The following is a 22062-nucleotide window of genomic DNA, read 5'->3' as shown; positions in this document are numbered from 1 at the left end:
CTTAAAAAACTAAACGAACTTAACCATGACCCAGCAATTGCCCTTCTAGGCATTTATCCCAGAGAAATGAAAACTTAAGTCCACACAAAAACCTGTACACTGTTCGTTAGCAGCTTTACTTGTAATAGCCTAAAACTGGAAAGGACCAAAATGTCCTACAATAGACGAATAGTTAAATAAACTGTGGTACATCCACACCATGAAATACTATTCAGCAATAAAAAGGGAGAACTACTGATACACACAACAACTTGGATGGCATTATACTGAGTGGAAAAAACCAATCTTAAAAGGTCCCATACTGTAACATTCTTGAAATGACAAAATTCACATGTGATAAAATGACATAGAACTATACACACACATTGTACAATGTCAATTTCCTGGATTTGATATTGTATTATAGTTATATAAGATGTAACCATATGGGGAAATTGGGTGAACGGCAATATGGGACCTCTCGGCACTATCTTTGAAACTTCCTTTGAATCTAATTTCAAGATCAAAAGTTAAAAAAAAAAAGGCAAAACTATACCCGTAAAGCCAAGAATAAAAATAAATCAGGCTCTGTCTAAGAAAATGTGAAATGTGAAATGCCCAGAAATCCACATCAAGAAAAGAAACTGGATAGCAATTTCTCCAAATTTGACAATCCTGAATGTTAAGATGACATCACCAACTTTTCTAAGTTATCAGCAAAAATATATAAATTATATATATATATCGACATGCTAGAACAGGGGTTGGCAAACTACAGCCCATATGCCAACTCCAGCCATCTGTTTTGTACATAAAAGTTTATTGAAATGGACACAAACATAGAAAAAAACACTACTGGCTTTAGAAACTGGTTATTTTACAATAACATTGGATATCAGAGAACAATATCATCTTACAAATTAACAGTTTTCATCTTATTGGAGCACAAATTATAATGATTCATTGGGATGTTTTATGCCCAAAACAAGTTTCCAAATCTATCAAAATACCATGAGACTTAGGGGGAAAAAAAAGCAATTTCACATCTGCCATCCAATTTACCAAACTGCAAAAAAAACTGTGCTCCCTGCAAAGTTCCAACTCACACAAACAATGGAAGTACAGCTTAACAGCAGTTACTATACCTTGGAAAGTATCAAATCACCTAACCATCGCACACAATCGACATAATTCCTATGTATGTCTCTGGTAGAAAAGTCAGGAAAGTGAATTTTCTGAGAAATAAATGGCCTGAAATGGAAATGTCAAAAGTTAAGAGAAAAAAGTATAGTAGAATCACACTAATTTTCATTTTCGGATTTATTAAAAAAACTCTGAAAAATAAAATACATGACTACTAATTCTTTTGTGTTCCTAGAAAACTGAATACCTTATCTGTTTATTGAGAGCTAAAGTCTCATTCTACTTTTATTTCTATATTTTATTCCATTATCAGCTCTCAATTCAATTTTATTTTTTTTTTAAAGATTGGCACCTGAGCTAACATCTGTTGCCGATCGTTTCTTTTCCTTCTTCTCCCTAAAGACTCCCCAGTACATAGTTGTATATTCTAGTTGTAGGTCCTGCTGGTTCTGCTATATGGGACACCTCCTCAGCATGGCTTGATGAGCGGTGCTCGGTCTGCAACCAGAATATGAACCAGCAAAACCCTGGGCTGCTGAAGCGGAGCATGCAAACTTAACCTCTCGGCCATGGGGCCAGCCCCTCAATTTAACTTTTATCCTATGAAATTTCATTTATAAAAATTACAGCTTCCTGCCTTACTATATACAGGCCAAAACTAATCACGCCAATTCTGGCTATCCTAACCAAGAATAAACAGACATCTGATTACAATACTGAAAGCTTCTCATAGAAAATACTAAGCTACCTACGCAATCCTTTAAAATTAAGCCCTAATGATTTATCAAAGTCAACACATCTTGATTATTTCCAAAGACAGTTATCTAAGAAAATTCTAGGACACATCACTCCAAAGGCTGCTAAAGATAAGGTCAGATGAGAATCTTGCCTTGAGCAATAATTTCTGAAAATGCTATCTGGCAGTAATTTGACATTTATTAGTTAGGACTTTTCCTGTATTTAGGAAAGTAAAATGAGATGCCATTTCTTCCTTAAAGATGTTTGTGAGAAAACCATAAACGAGAAAAGTTGCTGCCAATTCTGTAGTTAAAGTATACCTAACGTCTAACATTTCTAATCTAGGAAGTGATTCAGTTTTTATATTGAAATAACTGTAGAAGTATGATATACCATGAATTAGTTGTGTCTCGGGCAACTCACATGTCCTCTTCTTTACCTTTCCCTCAAAAAGGATGTTGGGCTGAATCATTTCAAATATTCCTTTCAATTCAAATTCTGGGATCTTTTCTTTATTAAAACATTAAAATGCTATTAATGATTTGATATAAATTCTTAACTCTGCTGTAATTATGTTAATTGCTTTTTAGTCAAATACATATTATAATCTATGGCTAAACCTCTCTCAAAGAGAAGACCAGCATAATTGTTATTTTCTTTAAGCTGTGAAATACAGTATCTATTTATTCCAGAGCTCTAGAAAGTCTAAAAACATAATCTTACTATTTTACCAGCCCCTGGTGTTTTAAAAAAGAAATCTGAAAGTTGTACTAATTCATAAAAGGCCTCTGAGGTCTGACGAATGTTAATGCATTGAAATATTTACTGATGGTTACAAATTTAACTAACAATCTATTAATAATCTGGTTTGACAACCAGAAAATAAACTCTAGCTCCTTGCTAAAAAGTGTAAACAAAGTTAACATACACAGACATACAATAGTTATACTTAAAGTGTTAACAGCGTGATAAGATTCTGAAAAAACACTCAATTAAGAATTAAGGCATTTCAAAAATATATTAAGAAAATTGCAAAGTTCTGATTCCTAGTCCATGGAACAAGACTCCTGCTTTTGAATTTTCTCCATTTAGTGAAGTGAGAGCATCATTAAGGAAAGCATTATATTATCAAGAATTAAAGCTAAGAACCCCATTTAAAAAGTTATGATTTATTGTCTTGAATTATAATTTACAATGTTGACAAATAATGCTAATGATGCTATTCTGAAGGGTCCGTTAGTACACAGTAAATTTAAGTGGCTCAAAATTTTTACAACTTAAAAGGCCAAGCATATGCACAGCTAAATAAAAATAAGTGAAATGTGCTACTAAATTAAGATGAAAACACAAGTTAAAGGTGATTTTGAAAAATGAGCCAAAAACATATGGGCATAACTGATTTTACTGTGCTTGGCAGCTACTGTGTTTTTTACAAGACCCTCCACCAGCAAAAAGATTACAACTCGCTGAAGTCACTGAAGGCTCAGATGGTGGTTAGTATTTTTTAGCAATGAAGAATTTTTTAATTAAGGTATGTACATTGCTTTTTTAGATATAATGTTACTATACACTTAGACACTTACACTTAACAGTATAGCGTAAACATAACTTTTATATGCCCCGGGCAACCAAAAAATTTGTGTGATTCACTATGCGATATTCACTTTATTGCGATGGTCTGGGATGAAACCCGAAATATCTCTGAGGTATGCCTATGTTAGATCAAAAATAAAAGGCTTCCACTTAACAATCGGTGAATTTTATGGCATGTAAATTATACCTTAAAGTTACTGAAAGAGGAGCTTCTAAACTCAATGTTGGGAACTTACATAACAATTTTGGAAAAAGTAAAATGCATCCATTCAACAGCATCAGATAATAAATTGTTTTAAATACCACAATTGTTACCTGTTAGTCTTATTTGGGTTATAATCATAAGATTCCTTAATTGCATTCATCATTCTCTTTGAATTGATCCTCCAAAGTTTAAGAGAGTGATCCATACCACAGGACATTATTTTTTCACCCAAAAGATCATAATCCTGTACATAAAACAGAAAAGTTTAAATTATATATATAAATTATTTCCCCAAATTATACTATCCAATTTTCAACTGATGTACAGTACTGTGAAAACTGTGTTTCAAAACACAACACTAACATTTGGGGTTTCATCTATGTAGGCCAGAAATTACAGAGTTTCTACTGCTTTCAAGATTTAGTTTTAACTCATCTGTCACCATCACAGTATATGAGCTTATACAATATGGAAGAAAGTACGTAAATTGTTTGAATTTAGTTTTATTTATTCAATTTTCTTTAAATATTTCCTTTGCTTGATTTTGAAGGTAAATTGAATGCTGAGGTAAAACAATTATTCTATATCACAAAATCCTGAATAGTTATATTGCTTTTCTTTATGCAACCCTGATCAAGCAATGAGATTGACATCTGTATGTGAAACTACAATGAGTCTTTAAACAACTGAAATTTTACTTTATCTGTACATCTAAGTCAAAACACTTCAGGTACACTGGTTTTAGAGTTTACTTTAAAAATGAATAAAGAAAAAAAGTCTAAAAAAGGAAATACACAAACTTTTTCATTTATGATGTTTACTAATTTTTTGTGTGTGTGAGAGGAAGACTGGCCATGAGCTAACATCTGTGCCAACATCCCTATATTTATGTGGGATGCTGCCACAGCGTGCTTTGACAAACGGTGCTAGGTCTACACCTGGGATCTCAAACTGTGAAGCCCAGGTGGCTGAAGCAGAGTGCACGAACTTAACCATTATGCCATCAGGTTGGCCCCTGCTGTGTACTAATTTTAATAGGTGTCTAACAGATCATCTATAGCAACCACCCTATTCCACAAATAAGACAGAGGTGCGGAAACGCTATTTAATTTAGCACCTGGTACATGCGTTAATGAAAATCACACACATCAATCCTTCTAGCAGTTAACTCCTGAATTACAGAGAATAGACTGTCTCCCACTCTCATTTTAAGAAATAAGAGTATAGAGTTCTATTTAAGGAGAATATTTTCCTTACTCACCTAGATACCGTATGTTAATTCAACTTTTGAATTAACTGTGAACACTGTTTTACTAGAGCCTAAGAGCTTTAGGTTTGGTGTTTACTGAATTCCCAAGCCTGGTTGCTGCTGCTTTTCCTAATTACCTCACTGTCAACAGCAACAAGATACCCTTAGAGTCAGTAGCTGTAATTCCGAGTTCTTAATAAAGGATGGTAGTTTTAGCTCTTTCACACATAAAGCCAGATGGAGAATGCCACTGCAACTTCTGGAAAATCCAAGTCGACAGGGTATCATAGGTAGGTATGATTCTCACAAAAGCTATAGCAATATTTAATACCTACAACTAAAATGCTTCATGCTTCAAAATATGGTGCTCCTTTAAATAGTTTAATGAAAAAGAACTCAAGAGCTGTAAAACTACTACCTATGTAAGCTATAAATGGAACATAGTAAAGCTAAAATAATGTAAAAATCTGACACCTGACTAAAAACCCTTGGATCATACCACTTTAATAGATCAGTAGATTATAATCCATAAATATAAAGACAACACTATACCTTCAAAGAGAAGAGTTATCTAAAACAGTGTGAGCACAGTAAAACACTTCCTAACAACGGATACCTTATATCTAAACTTCAAATAAAAGATGAAAACGTTTCTTAATGGCTAACCAGCTTAACCTTTTCCTTTACTAACTGAGAAACAACAAAAGTTAACCTGGTGATTTTAGATAATAAAGGAAAAGAACAAGTTCACAGTATTCTTTCTTGAGAATCTAGGCGCTGGGATAAAAAAGTGCAGTAGTAGAGATAAAACACAAAGAGCCTTACTTGCTCTATTCCTTCACCTGTAAGATAAAAACCTTGTATGTCACAAGTAAATGAAATGACTGCCTGGTAGGCTATATGAAACAACACATGCTTTCTTATGAGGAAGGAGTTCCACGGGGATTGTCACAGCTATGTGCATCTGAAGGCCACTGCCCTGCAGCTTCAACTTACAGCACTTAGAACTTCGTCTCTGTGACCTTCTACGCCTCCAAATATTGCCACTAGAGTGTCCGTCTGAATATTCCATAACCGTAAAGCATGATCTGGTATTGACATAAAAAAAATTAAGATCAACTTTTACTGTTCATAAAATTTACTGTGGACCTTCAAAACCTCTTTAAAGAAGTAAAAATTACAAAACTTCAGGCTTATGTACAGCAAAGACTACGAATGGAATCCATATTTTATAGAACTAAAAATATTTGTCACGTAGATTTAACTAGGTATGAGCTCAAACTTTCATGATCAGAAATAAATATTTATGTGGTCTTAAATATTTTTAGCTTATTTATCCCAAATAATTTCCTTTAAATAATATCCTAACTTGATAGAGAGATGCTTTTGACATAAGAAAATACTTAGGTTTTTGACATAAATAAGTTTTACATTATGCCACAGAACAAGATGCTAGCTTTTCTTCCACCATATCCACATTTATATACTGAAGGGGACTGAGCAGATTTATAAGATTTCTGCAGTAATTTTAATCCAAAATAGGATTAAAAGCTATATACATCGTGACATAATTTCATAGTATTAAAGACCTTTTTACATATAAATGTAATTTGAGCAATCTCACTTTCCATTAAACATTAGCAAAATAAAGAATGTATAGCGATATTAATAAACACAAAAAATGCCACGTACAGCAGGAAATATAACAATGTTCAAACTGTACAAGAATTTAACATATTACATAGGTAACACTAAGAGGCAGTAATACATGTGTTAGCCGTGGAAATTAACATTGTGACAAAAATGACTTCTTGAATCCAATTGTGTACAGGCTTTCATGTGCACATTTGTTTTCTTTTCTCTTGATTATATATATACCTAGGAGGGGTAATTCTGTTTTAACTTTTTGAGGAACTGCCAGACTGTTTTCCCAATGTGGCCATATTTTACATTTCCACAGCAATGTATGAGGGGGTTCCAATTTTTCCACATCCTAGTAAACATGCTATTGTCTGTCTTTTTTATTATAGCCATCCTAATAGGTGCGAAGTGGTAGCTCATTATCCTTTTGATTTGCATTTCCATAATGATTAATGATACTGAGCGTCTTTTCATGTGCTCATTGGACATTTGTCTATGTTCTTTGGAAAGATGTCTATTCAAAACCTCCACCCACTTTTTAGTTGGGCTCTATTTTTATTGCTGAACTGTAAGAGCTCTTGACAGAAGTCCCTTATTAGATACATGATTTGCAAATGTTTTCTCCATTCTATAGGTTGTCTTTTCATTTTCTTGATGGTAAAGTATGCAGCAAAATTCCTATTTATTTTGAAAAACTGACTTAAAAAAATGCTCTTACTGACACGATGTGGGAAGAGCAGGGTTAAAAAGCTGTGATATTAAGAATAAGTGAGGCATTATGGCCTAAACGCTCATAAAGGAATGAATACCTGAGCCTGGCTACTGTAATCAAGAGAAGAGAAAAAGTTACCAGTTCTTCTTAGGTGTCCATTTCCAAACTTAATCCTCGGTAGTTAAACAAAAATCATACCGAAGCATTTTCATTTGAGATTTAATTTGAGGACATCTTTTAATATGAGCAGATTGTGGGGAGAGGTTGTAAGTTTTACAAGCCTTTAAGAATAAGCTTGATAGATAATAAGGTACAGATGAGAAGAGGAAAGGCAATCAAGAACAGACTGTAGAAACAAGAACAACACAACTCATTTCAGAGAGCTCAGAAATAATTAAGAACAATTAAGAGGCCTCTCTGAAGCCAGAATAAACTTACAAAGCCAATACAGGCATACAAAGTAAGGCAATGCTTTCTTTTATAACTATGGGAAATATTTCAAAGAGCTTATGCTGGAGAACTCAGCATTTTTAGGAATTCTATAGGAAATCCTTTATAAAACAAAGCTTTATATATATATACACATATATAAGTAATGTGGATTTTTCAAATGCATTATTTCTTATTACATGACTGCACAGAGTGATAGGACTGTTTGCAAAACTATCTTAAAAACTCTTAAAAATGTCCTAACTTTGGTGATCTGCCACTTAAAATTAATGAAGCTTAATATAATAATTGAATTGAGATAAAGTTCTAGAACTATCATAATGCAATATGGTAAATAAGAATGGTAACACACCTAATCCTCAGTACCAATTATTTTATTTATGTCTGATGTTAACTGTCTATTTCATGGTCCGTTTCCCCAATTCTTGGTTTCAGGATGCTAACACAGCCTGAGATTTTTCTACTGAAACTTACTGTTAAAAATTCTTTTTAAATTTGGCTTTTTTTCCTTAGAACAGTTTGTCCCTTAAAAAAAATCATTCTCAAATAAATAGGACTAAGAAACATTTGCTTCTCTTACCTTTACTTACTGACAAGAGAAGATTTGGATCTCTTGGGTGGAATTTCAGCTCATTGATAGCATTTCCATGGCCAACATAGTGCTACAATAAATTTAAAACATTTCAACTTTCATATAAAAATCAATAAATTCTTCTTCATTAATCTTAAGAGAATGGAAAAACAGTTTCACTTAAAGTAGTGTTTCTCAACTTTGGCTGTGTATTAAAATCACTCAACAAACTTGAAGAAAAAAAGATACTCAAGTCCCATCTGCAGATATTCTGACTTGATTGGATTAGCTGAGACACGCAGGGATTCAAAAGATCCTCAGGTGATTCTAATGTGTCCCCAAGGTTAAAAACTTCTGATTTACAATGATTTGCAAAATTTCTTTTAGTATCAACCTCCAAAGCTTCACCTTTCAGTTCTTTAAGAGGTGCCCTTGACTCCAAGAGTTAGGGTGTCTAGGTAAATGGACTCACTCTTCTGTCATTGTTCATTTAGAGCCTCTCAGAATAAGGCAGGACAGGAGAGAAATGATTTAAAAAGAGAATGTTGCAAATAACAAAATATTCCAACTTATTCCTTAATTTGCATCACCCAAATGTGACAAAGGTCTCAGAAGACCTGTCTAAAGGAAGCAATAAGCAAGTACAAATCAAATCAGAAATTATAGAGACATTAATTCAATCAGTTTTAAATTCAACTTGACAAGTTTTCACAGGGGTGCATTCAAAAGAAAGATCTAGAGTTTAACCAGAAAACCCACCTTTATGCACTGCATTGTTATGGGATTAATTATTCTAATTATGCCTCTAGATCCAGCCACAGCTAGGAGAGGATGGCTTGTATTGCTATCATAGGTCCATGCACAAGTGTAAAAGTTTTCATCAGCCTGAGAAACGTGTTAAGAAATATAATGTTTCTGAAAAGTAAACACCTCAACAATCACAATACAATACATAGAAACCTCCAAAGGACTGGTAAAGTTTTTGACAAAGAAGTTCTCATTTGTCTTAATACTACCAGATTTAAACAATGGATACTTTAGGCCTAAAATCTATACCAAACGATCAAACAATCAGTCCTTCCACTCAATTTTGATTACCATTTAGCTGTTTACAAGCAGCCACAGACAAGATGTAAATGAACAAGCATATCTGCGTCCCAATAAAGCTTTATACAAAGAGAGGCGGCCAGCCCCACACACTATAACTTGCTGACTTTTGCTCTAACCCAATAATTCTGACTACGCACCTCTAGATGAAGATGAGTAACTATTAAGTTTTCCACCCTTTCCTCTGTGAGAACTTCCCAATATGGTGACAGATCACTTCTTTCTATTTCATCTAGGGAAGACTGAATGTCTTTGTCCTTTTTTGTTTGCTAAGTTTTTCAAATGGATCTGGAAGAAACATCTTATCACCAAGGTTTGACTACTGTCTAACCCTTTAGCTCTTTAAATCTTTCTTTTTTTTAATGAACTCTTGTTTTGCAGTATTTTATTTCCTAAACAACTTCACATGTTTATTTTTTCCCTATAGGCTTTGATGATCAAATACTTGGTATGACTGCCAGTCACAGCTTCTGATCAACCCAAGTTCATCAACATAACCCCTGAAATGTTAAAATTCTAAGCAAGGTCAAAGAAGTGAGGTTTTAGCTACTCTCTAACATTTTCTATTACTGGATTTTCAATGCTCATCTCCAGCCACCTGCACCCTCCCCTCATATCCACCCTGCAATGGATTTCTAAGGATCAAGAAAAGTAGATAAACTAGATACCAGGCATCTCTTGGGTGATATGAAGGAAGAGCACTGTTAAAGTTAAGAAAGGACAATATAACTTTAGGGAAGTAATTAATTTAGAAAATTTTCAGTGTACTTATTGAAAAGCAATTTCTTTAGCCGAAGATATTAAAAACCCAGAAAAGGATACATCAGCATCCACATAAGATTGTAACAACCGGATTTCTCCTTGTGAGTGACATTCATATAAGGTAACCTAACAAAAACAAAAATATAGTCAATTTTATCTCAAATACAGAAACATACTCTCTTCAGTTTTTAAACATATTTTAGTCATAAATGTATCTTAAAGATACTACAGAAACTATCACTTTAAAATAGCTCCTTAAACTTAAGGAAGCCATTATAAAGCCTAATGCATTACATAACTTCCAGAGTATATTAAATATTGCAGTAATAATAATAAGGTTCTATTTCAATGTTTTTGACTTATAGCTCATCCATATAATTGCGCCAACTCTTCAAAGTGAATAAAGTTGAATACCTCAAAGTGAAGTATAACTACTTCCTAAGATTGTGGTTTATCATCTTTTGATTAAGATCTTAAAGTCTCTGGGTAGTTTTAGAGCATTTACATATTAATCACATATAAGAAAATCTCTAATTTGCCTACTAATGATTTTCTCATGGACATAACTCAACAAATATTAACTGATGTACAATGGCCCTCTTCACTTGTCACATATTCTAAAATTAATGCATACACTATATACAATTCTGTAATACCATAGTACTAAATTTTTATAAATTTCTTTCCATTTTTCTTATAGCTTACAGTCATGTTAGCAATAACCTGTTATTAATTTTAATAACAGTATATAAGAACTCTACAAAGATTCTGAAAATCATCTATCACCGCCTATTAAATAATCTCCTGTACATTAATACTCTAAAAACATATTCCTTATATGGCTAACTAGGTTACGACTAGGAGATAGTTTTGTGCTATTTTTCTTTCTTTTTTTAAGGAAGTCCAAACAGCAGATCTTTTTATAATTCAATAAACTATATAACACCCTTCAATGTCATTTTAAATGAGAATAGAGGTGCTTCTTGTTACAATTCCTGGAACACTGCAATAAGCATATTGGAGCATAAGTTATACCAATTCTGGTGCTATCATGGCCAAATTGGTGAAGTATAACCTTAGTTTTATAGTGATGTCTTTAAAGCGGATTCAAGTTAATTAATGGACTATGTTCCCAACTAGAAAAAAATAACCTTAATCTTTTCTTGAAACTACATCACTTTCCCTCTGAATTGTTGTTTTCAAAGAATTTACCAACTAGAGATCTATAAGCAGATTACATATAACAATCTACATTCGCCTGAACACCAAAAAAAGCTGTTATCAACTTTAGTAGAGAGTTTCAAATATTCAGAATTTCAATGACCTAGTAAAAGCACCAGAACCTTGAATGTAATTACACTTCCTTAAAGACTTCCAGGAACTTATCTAAAGCCAAATTTTTACTTTTTAGATAACAGAAATAGGAAGGATCTAGGCCAGAATGGATGCATGTGTGTTTGTAGGATTCTCAAACTTATAGAACAAAAGAGAAAAAAGGCTTGGAAATATGCTCTCGTTTGACAAATACTGAGCTGACAACTCCCTTATCATCACGTTAATTTTGACAGAGAACAAAAAGAATATCAACACTACGAAACAGAAAACCAATATAGAAAACTGTGTGCATTAAAAACCATGTTCTTTTATTTCTCTAAGAGGCTTAGCACAATCACTAGTGAAGCATCAAATTTTATTTTACTCAATTAAAATAACAACTTACAGAACATCTCTCAGATTCACCGCTCTTCTCCTCCTGGGCTAATGGTAGAGGAAGTGAATTATATTTGTTGCCAACCCATATCCAATTAGTCTATTTCCTCCATCTTTCTTTTCCAAATACACCAATCTACTTCTATATTATTATTCCTCTAACTCCTAGTACAATACTAATAGATAACCAGAATGTTAGCTAATAAAGACTCAGAGGACAAGTTTTCCCTGAGGTGATTTCAATTTAATAGAAAACTCCTCAGACTCCTTGGGAAGCACTAGGGAATATCTTCCTGTTCTCCATTTATTTAGAAGTGCATGCAATGAATAAATAAGTCTTTGCAATTGACCTCATCTAAAATATGTGCCCAGCATGGTTTTTTTCATGCACTTTTCTCAATTCAAGATGTCTTTGGCTTCCTTAAATAAAAACAAACCAATGTTTATTGCAAATAATTAAAATACTTTCAATAACTATTATATAAATCCACTGGATTTATGCTTTGCATTTATAAACAGCCACTAATTACATTTATTATTTTTAAGAAATCACAGATTTCTTATCCTAATTTGAATAATTATTAAAATCACTTCCAAAAAGAGTAAAAATCACTCAAAATAAAATATTTATAAAAATATAAATAGAAATCTGTTTTATGAACAACTGGTAGTAATATATGAAATAAAGATGTATTTCTAGTCATGAATACTAGTTTTAAATTGACAATTTCTAGAATGCTTCACTTTTACATAAAAGAATAATATTGTCAAACCAACAATACAAAATTTACTTCCAAATCATTACACTTCAATACTAACACCAGAGTCTGATAATCAAGTCAAATGTCCAACAGACCCCTTAACACTCACTCTGTTGCTTCCTACAGTTGCAAACACTAATGGATCTCCTTCTTTACTGTGCCAGTTAAACTGAACGCCAAACAATGGTTGATTATGATCTTCCTAAAAAATAATCATGAAATAAGAAAAATTAATATATTTTAGAAACCAAAAAATGGTAGTAAATTGACCATCCCACTCACAGCTTTTTTCCAAAATGCAGGTTGCTATTTCATATATCACACATAAACTGCCTTCTGACACTAAAAAGATATCTGTAAATCTAGTTTTCACATTTTAAAATACTGGTGCATGATAAAGTTTTATAACAATCAAAGACTTAAATCAGAGGTTAGGTAACAAGCACTATCTATGCAAATACTTTGATATTTGCCTTCTGTTTTCTTAAACCGAACCATATTCTTCTAAATCAAAATCAACTGGATAATTGCAGCATATGCATTTAATCTCTTACGACATAAGGACATGATTTATTTTTCTGAAATAGGAAACTAACAAATGACCTAAGAGTTAACACAGCTTCTCTAGCACGCACTAAATTTTATTAGGTTTAATTTCTCCCTTGTAAAGTGAAGCTTATCAGATCCACCCAAATCATTGCCTTCTATTAGTCCTATGGAAACAATTTAAAATAACCTTGAATTTGGGTACTAAAAGAAAAGCATACCAAGAAGTTTTATAATGAACAAGAACACTTGAATAGTGGGGGCCAGGGAAGGCAATGGACTATAACTTCACAGTTACAAAGAGACTATAAAGAGGTAAGTAAAAAAAACAAGTACTCACTTTGGTACATACAGTTATTTTTCAGCCTTAGGATTTTACTGGCAGTCTCCTAACATTGAACAGTAACTTTCCTATTCACTTTAAGGCACTGTTTTCACATTTAAAGTGTAATAACTTTCATTTCTTATTCTTTGAAAAGCCACAGCTTTAGGTTTTTGAAATATTTAATCAAAATATTTAAATAGCAGTTAAAATCACCTTCCAGATACATTACCTAAAAATAGGTTAACATAATTAAATATTAACATGAAACTATAATGGACACTGCTTTTTTTTTTAATATACTGAGATTTCCCCCCTTTTAAGAGTATAATTTGACACACTGAGCAATGAATTTTGCTACACAGACAACAAAATATTTTCTATATAGCCATAGCTCCTTATGCTTTCTGATGACTTTAGATAAAAGTATATTTAGATACTTAGAAAAAATTCTAATTTACATATGTATAAGATAATGTATAGTTTTGCTCAGTATAGAGAAAATACTCCCAAATTTAAAAAACAGAAAATCAATATATGTAAAGGAAAACATTTTAAATATCAGTAATCATTTTTATAAATAAAAATACTATTGAGGAAGCAGTAATTTAAATAACTCCAACCTCTTGTTTTCCCCAAATACTGAATATTAAAAAGAATAACTGACACCTTTTTCTTAAAAAACAATTACAAATAAAACAAAGGATAGGAGTTAAATTTTAAAGACAGCTGTTTCAATTTATGGTGACTCAAAATTAATGGGTCACATTCAGTTCTTTTAGTAACAGGTACCAGCAAGTGGCTTATGTTTTTAAGTTTTACCAAAATACAAAGAGTAATATCTCCCCAAATCTTTTACCTGAATACAAACAACAAAGAAAACCCAGCCTGTGTACTAGGTATTACCCATTTAAATTAAAACAAGAAACAAAAAAGCTAAACATAGGCTGGATTATAATAACTATGCAGTCTGCATTACAAAGAAAACTTCAAAATACTCTAATTTTAAAATATTTTAAACTTGACAGAGTATCTAGGGCATAAAATGTTTATCACTGAGAAATAATTCTGAAGCCTAGCATTCAGCCCACAGGATCTTTCTGAACATACCTTGAGACTATTTACACATTTGAAAGAATATTTGCATTTCTTTGACTTCCATTTTCCCTTCCCCCAACTTTTCCTTCCAGGTGCATTTGGCGTATTTGTAGGTGTATCAGGGCGTTCAGTGTTTGTACCACTTTCTATACTGACAGCATCGTCCTGTAGGCAGTAAATTAGGAAAAATCTTATGAAACAGCAATACTGTACTTAGCAGCAAATGACTTTGTACTGGGTAACTGCTGATTGACCTAAAAGAATTAATAAATTCTGCAAGAAATGAAAAAATTTATTCCTGCCTCCAAATGAGGATAAAAACCAAACCAACGACACATTAGAATTTGTGAATATTTGACATTTCAGCAAAAATATAAACTGAAAAAAGCTACTCAGAATGATAATGGTAAGAATAATACTGGCTTAAATAACAAGGCACTGGTCTGTGCCAGCCGCTTCAATGCACTGGCTCATTTCATCTTTACAGCTCTTCAGAGAAGGTACTCTTAGATAAGGAAGTGTTGCTTACAGAGCCTAAGTGGTCTCCTGGTTAGGGTTGCTGGGATCCAAACCCAAAGCTGGACTCCTAAATCTGACTGAATTACATCTCTTCATAAGTTATTTGACTGCTGCTCAGGTTTGGGCGCAGGATTGGTGGCTATTAGAGGCTGGAGTGCTTCCTACTTCAGACTCAGTTTCTGAAAATCCTATCCTCATTAAATTCTGCTTATTTATAACACAAATCATTTAGAATTTTTTAAGAAGTCCTACATATTCTGTGCTTTTATTTGCAAGTGAAACTTGATTCACAGCTCTACAATAATACTGATATTCATATATTCGAACTCCAGAAACTACAGTAAAATCCTTCCAAATATAGAAATGACTGCAGGAAACCTTGAAAATTCACCTAACTTATGCCCTCTCTCCAGTGTACAAGATATATAAATGGACCTCTAATCTCAAAAGACTTCATAACTACTGCCTTTGATTACATATTCCAATGTATTCTTTGGAATAGATTTATTTAAACCTATCACCTTAGGGCAGTAGTTCCTAAATTCATTACAGAGGAAGCCTTTTTTCACGGAGGGAGTGCCTATTAACATCCATCAGCACAGTCTAAGAATCACTGCCTTAGGAGATGTAAGTTATTGCTTCCTAAAGCTCATTTTATGATATTACAGAAGGTTAAAAATTAACTGGAATGTCAAAAAGTATACAAAAATTTCACATTAATTTACTTAAAAACAATATGGTTCCATACAGTAGTTCTTGGGCTGGTTTTCAAAACTTCAAATGGTTCCTACCAAAATGAAATGCTTTTAAAAAAAATACAGAAATTATTCTGAAATCTGATTATCTAGGGCGAAAAAAAGAAACAAAATGGACAGATGGCACACAGTACGTGCTCAATAAATATATGAATTGTCATTTAATGTAAATATAATCAGCCCTTATAGAGATAAAAAATGTAATAAAGTTCACTTCCTAGATTGAAAACACTGTTTTTCTCTATTCCTTTCTCCCCACTTTTCAGTTGTATTTACACAGTTAAAAATCTACTGTAGAAAACAATTCTGTGTTTCAATGGAAAACTATGTATTATCTATTGCACACCCATGTTGTCAGATTCTAGCCCTCTTCATTGACTTTGAATAATCGTACACCTCATTTTAAGTTGTAGATGGCTGACGGTTGGCAAATGCTTTCTCCAAAGGCAGAGGTTTAAAATATCTTCCCTTCCACTCTGGAAAAGTTTTTGCCATCATTTGCAATTTCATATCTACATTCCTTTAATTCATATAAATTTGTACTGTTTGACTTACATTTGCCTGGCTCCCTCACACGAATAAAATTTTTAACGTGTGTTCACTTACCTTTTTCTGAAAATTATCTTTTAACACTAGAGAGATGAACTAGTAAAACTATTAGACATTTATTCACCAGCTTCTTTAGTCTCACTAAAAATTCAACTGCTAATCAAGAAGACACACAAAACACTGTAAATAGGACACACTGCTTTTTTTTTTTTAACTTTTGACCACTGAATTTACCCATCTCCTCCAAAAGCAAATCAAGATGGAATCTAATGGAAATGCAATACAGCCTCAACACTTTCATTCTTTTTAAAAGCAAATCTTTGTTCAGTGTCTACTATGTGTACAGGCCAATTTACACCTTGGCCCCTCCTCCAAGTATAGAATGATACTGTGCAACAGATAGGCACTATCATCTTCATTTGCCCACAAAGAAACAGAAGCAGGACCCTGTCCCTTAATCTTGCCATAGGTGATTTAAGCAAAAGACAAGTCTCCAGACACAGCCCTCTGATATTACTACTAAGTAACTTTTAGTACTCTTCCAGAAGCTAACTACTCTGCAGTCATATGTTCTTAAAAAATTCAGTAAAATGGCAGATACATATACAACGATCTTAAAATATGTCCTTTCAATTCTTTGATCCACTTTAACAGGAGCAACTGCTCAGGTTACCTTAACACTAACTCAAAAACACATTCTTTTCCCACTTGTTTTTGGCCTTCTTGTCATTCGCTCCCTCGAGTAAAACCACTGCTTTTGCTAGCTCTTTTTGAATTCCTTTTTATGGAGTTCTCTATTCCCCTCCCTTCCTGCTTCCCCTAACCTATGTCCTAGGATGTGGGGTCCCTGGATGGGATTCAGAGGACCTGTGAAGATAAATGGCAAAAAAAAAAATGGCATCTTAATTTTCACCATCTTACACTGAAATTTAGCACTTCCTTCTATTATAATGCTGGTAATAAAATGCTAATATTACTGTAGCTAGGACTTCCTCACCAATAAGAATCAGGTATTTTTATATCATATTATAGTTGTTGCAGATGTCAAAAAATTGTCTATGTCCATCATTACTACCAGACCTGCTGCTAGATCTAGTTACTCAATGTGCTAATAAAAAAGTACTTTATATTAAAGCACTTTACTTATTAAAACAAATCTCAAATTTGTTTTAAAAATATTTTTACAGCATTTCATAATTGTATCACTGATTTTGTTTGTCACCTTATATACTGTATTTTATACATTTAAAATATTATTCTCAAAAGGTGTCACAGGATTCATTAAGGTGTCCAAGGCACAAAAAAGGTTAAAAGTCCTTATTCAAAGAGGAACCAAAACAGAGGCTTAATCCAATCATTTGGTTTTGAATAGCTTTAGAATTCACGAAGAATATATTCCCCTTAAGGGTCTGCAAAAAGAATATAAGTATTCCATATGGTTAGGTCCCCTGAAATTTTCCTCAGTCCAAATAGGCTACTGACATTTTCACAACATTTCTGCCTGATTACTTAGTATGTAGAAGGGTCAGACAGTAAGTTTATACTATGTGATCACAAAGTAAGCAACACATCACCTAAAAGACAAGAGATAACAAATGGTGGCTTGGATGTGAAGAAAGAGAACCCCAGTGCACTGCTGGTGGGATTGAAAATTGGTGCAGCCACTATGGAAAACAGTATGGAGGTTGCTCAGAAAACCTAAAATAGAACTACCATATGATCCAGCAATTCCACTTCTGGGAATCTATCCAAAGGAAACAAAAACACTAACTCAAAAAGATAACTGCACCCCCATGTTCACAGCAACATTACTTACAATAACCAAGACATGGAAACAACCTAAGTGTCCATGAATGGGTGAACGGATAAAGAAGTTGTGGTATATGTATACACAACGAAACATCATTCAGCCATAACAAATGAGGAAATCTCACCATTTGTGACAACTTGGATGGACCCTGAAGGCATTCTGCTAAGTGAAGTAAGTTAGAGAAAGACAAATAACCTATGATCTCATTTTTATGCTGAATTTAAAAAAAAAAACAAACCCCACCAAACTCATAGAAAAAGAGATAATATTTCGTGGGGGGGGGGAGGTTTGGAGGAAGGTAGTCAAAAGGTACAAACTTCCAGTTATAAGATAAATAAGTACTAGGGATGTAATGTACAACATGACTATAGTTAACACTACTATATGATATATAGGAAAGTTGTTAAGAGAGTAAATCCTACGAGTTCTCATCACAAGGAGAAATTTTTTTTTCTTTTTATTTTATCTATATGAGATGAATGGACGTGAATTAAACGTACTGTGATAACCATTTCACAGTATGTGTAAATCAAATCATCATGCTATACACCTTATATTTATACAGTGATGTATGTCAATTATTTCTCAATAAAACTGGGGGGGCACACAATAAGTAGTAGTAATTACATAACACTTGTATAGTACTTATTATGGAGCAGGCACTCTTTTCAGCACTTTACCTATGTTATCTCATTTAATCTTCACCAATATCCCATGCAGTTAATACCATTACTATCCCCATTTTTAAGAAAGTGAGGCAACTAAAGTACTTTGCTCAAGGTCAAGCAAGCAGGTATTAGTAGAGTGGGGATTTTAACCTAACTTTTGGATCCAGTCAGCGCTCCTAATCACTAACCTAATTTGCATAGCGAAATTTAAGAAGAGGCAGAAATAAAACAGGCTCCAAGGACTGGAATGAAGAGGGTCAAATAAGTTTGGGAAGCACAAATAGGAAAAAAAAGATTTATAGTAACACTCAACACATAAGCTTTCCAGAAATTTCAAGTCCAAATCCCACAAACTGACTTCCCAAAATATATTTCCTCTATCTGCAAAAAGAATTCTTTCCCATCTCTTCAGTGAAAATTTCGGTCGTGACACCAGGCCACATATATGCTTCAGTCACTGATGCAGTGATGCGGAATATAGGAACTGAGCGTGTAAGATGTAATATTTATTTCTAAAACTAGTCAAATTGAGAAAATGAAAACTTTACACCATCCTCTTACAACACTTTAAAGACCTTAAAAAGATATCCAGGTGCTATTACCATATATTATAAGAAGGTGGTTCACATTTTGGAGTATTATCTTTGAATGAAGTGTCAAGACATTTTGCTAACCTTATTGGATATAAGTTAAAACCATGAAACTGAAAATTAATGTCAATTCGGTTATTACTGGCGACTCTCCAGACACAGCTGGGTTAACTGTTGGGACTGGATGATTACCGAGATCCATTTCAGAGCTTTTAAAAAATATCCGATTCCAAAACACCTTACACTTGCGAGGCCTGGAGCCCATATCTAAAGACATCTGCTTTTAGCACTGTCGCCTAAATCTTCCAGGTCGTCCCCTTTATCTTATTAAAAACTTTTAAAGAAGTACCCGTCCCTTCTCATTCCTTCCTCAAGGGTGGTTTCCCCCTCCAAGTCAGAAGACGACCCTCTTAATGCTTCTCCTCCCGCAGAAAAGCCGACTGACTGTCAGGCACATCCCATCTACACGGACAGGACAAGAGCAGACATAAAAACCCCTTTAAAAGAGTCACTCCAATCCCCTAAGTCGAGTATCTACTCTTCCCATCGTAATCAGTCTATAAGGATCTAAGAGTGACACAGTCCCTAAATTCCTTTAAAAGAGTCCCTAACACACTCTGGTCCCTCCTTCCAACTTCCTCAGAAGAACCTTTAAACTACTGGAATCTCAGATCCGCACTCTCCTCAAATCTCCCAAAGGCCCAAACACTCCCCAACTACGAAAAGGGTCTTAGAGCAGAAGCCCCCAGACCCTCCACCCACACACTCTCTCTTAACCCACTCTCCTTCGCCAAGTTTCCGCTTGCTCTCAGCCCCAGCTCAAAATCCCCACAGAGACAAGTTCGATTTTCCCCTGCACGCCCGCGCTTTCCTGAGTAGAGGGTGACACCTCTCCCTCCCCCCACAGCCGCCCGCCCGCCCCCGAGCCTACAGTTTAAAAAGAATTTAAAACTTTCACTCCAGAGTCCCGTCCGGACTGCTCAGGGCTGCACTCACATTCTCGTCTCCAGAGAGGTCCGGGTTGCTGTTCTCGTCGCTGCTCAGTTTCTGCTTCTTGGCCGCAGGCATGTCTGTTCCCGCCGGCGCTGTCGACACTTCCCTCTCGGACATATTCCTCCGCCTCCCTCCAGGTTCCTGCCGCCTAGGGCGGGGCCTCCGCCACACCGCCGTCAAGCAAGCCCGGCCGGAGCTTGCCGCAAAGTTGCCACTGCCGCCGCCACCTCCACCGCTCCCCCCACTGTCGCAAACTGCGCCCAGCCGCCGAGGCGGGCGTGCGTGCGACCCCGCCACACTGCTGAAAAAGGGGCGCGCGCGCGCGCCCTCCTGCGCGGCTTCCTGGCTCCTTTCCTTTCCCTACTCCCGTCTTGCCCCTTTCCCGCCGACCTCCCGGCAGTTTGCCTGGAGAGGTGTTATCTGTTGCCTTTCGAGGGCAGTATTTCGTACGTCCCCCCTTCCCCACTACCGTCTCGAAAAAGGAGAGGCGGAACTCAAAGGGATGCCCCCTCACTCCCTTCCTCCTCCAAAAGACGTTTCTGCCGCAATTGGCCCAATCCTTCGATCCCCGACCCGCTGCAAGGACTCGAAAGTCTGTGGAATGGACTAGACCACCAAAGTCCCAGGGTACGGGGGAAGATACGAGAAGTCACCTCTTACTTTAGCGGTGTATGCCAAGTTTCGTTAATCTTGAACTCGCAGGATAACGATCTCACATTACCCATCGAACTGTTCACAATCTAATTTTTAGTTGACAATAGGAATTCAAAAACTGTAGACTGCTTCTCACTTGCCTCCCCCATCTAGCAAATGGAAGTTACGCACCAAGAGGTGCGCATGCGCCGGGGCGTATTCTCGCGCTGGGTTGTCCGGGACCCGCCTCCTCCAAGCCCCTCCTCTTCGAAACGCTGTTTGCTGAACCAGGTAGTGGTCTTCCACCGGGTTTCCGTAGCCCGTGACGGATTTCAAAGCGCTACCAAATCATGGTCTCTGCACAGGTCCTGAATTCTTGACGAATATTTATTCCGATGAATATTTATTGCGATGAATGATTATCCTCACTCAGTTGGTGCCAATATTGGGTAAGGTTTAGGTAGGGATATCGTAAAATTATAGTATGCTTTTAGACTTACAGCCCGAAGTGCTCTTTTTAACTGTTAAAGGACTATCAAGGCCCTGAACAACGGAAAGGCCTAAAAGTCAATGGTCACCTCCAATTATGCATGAGACTGTTAGGGTTAAACGACGGACGATATTTTTTGGCACACCAGATACAATAACATTTTAGGAGACGGCAACAAACTATTATACTTCGCCAAAATGTTTGTCTCTTAAGTGTTACCATATCTGGGCGCTTGACAGGTGCCAAATACATTGGTTACCCTCCTCGATTTACTAGATGGGTCATTAAGTCATAGAACCGAATGAGCAGCAGGAAAAGGAGAATGATGGCAAGAAATAAAAGCCGGTACCCTATGCTGTGCCTCTTTTTTTTTTCTTTTAGCACTTACTTGTTACTACTTATCTTCCTGGGCCTCATTGTCCTTGTCTGTAAAAAACGAGGAGATAGGAAGGGACCTAACATTTCTCG

General features: G+C 35.1%; 1 protein-coding gene across 3 annotated transcripts in view; it reads right to left on the bottom strand.

The window, feature by feature from the left end:
- The window catches only part of EED (embryonic ectoderm development), a 29671-nt gene extending 8764 nt beyond the window's left edge, over positions 1–20907 (bottom strand). For 2 of the 3 annotated variants that reach the window (XM_046637874.1, XM_046637875.1), the window contains exons 1-9: positions 20475–20907; positions 14600–14752; positions 12731–12823; positions 10211–10276; positions 9041–9166; positions 8291–8372; positions 5904–5995; positions 3769–3902; positions 1125–1230 (exon numbers count right to left, since the gene is read on the bottom strand). In XM_046637874.1, coding sequence (XP_046493830.1) covers positions 1125–1230; positions 3769–3902; positions 5904–5995; positions 8291–8372; positions 9041–9166; positions 10211–10276; positions 12731–12823; positions 14600–14752; positions 20475–20588 — 966 coding nt within the window. In that variant the 5' untranslated portion in view covers positions 20589–20907. The remainder of the gene's footprint in view (positions 1–1124; positions 1231–3768; positions 3903–5903; positions 5996–8290; positions 8373–9040; positions 9167–10210; positions 10277–12730; positions 12824–14599; positions 14753–20474) is intronic. The other variant, XM_046637876.1, reaches the window with a different exon arrangement.
- Between the last annotated feature and the right edge of the window lie 1155 nt (positions 20908–22062).

Source organism: Equus quagga, chromosome 14 (assembly GCF_021613505.1).
Source record: "Equus quagga isolate Etosha38 chromosome 14, UCLA_HA_Equagga_1.0, whole genome shotgun sequence".
Classification (NCBI taxonomy): Eukaryota; Metazoa; Chordata; class Mammalia; order Perissodactyla; family Equidae; genus Equus; species Equus quagga.
Note: the sequence above shows the minus strand (reverse complement) of the source record. Positions and strands in the feature narration are given on the sequence as shown.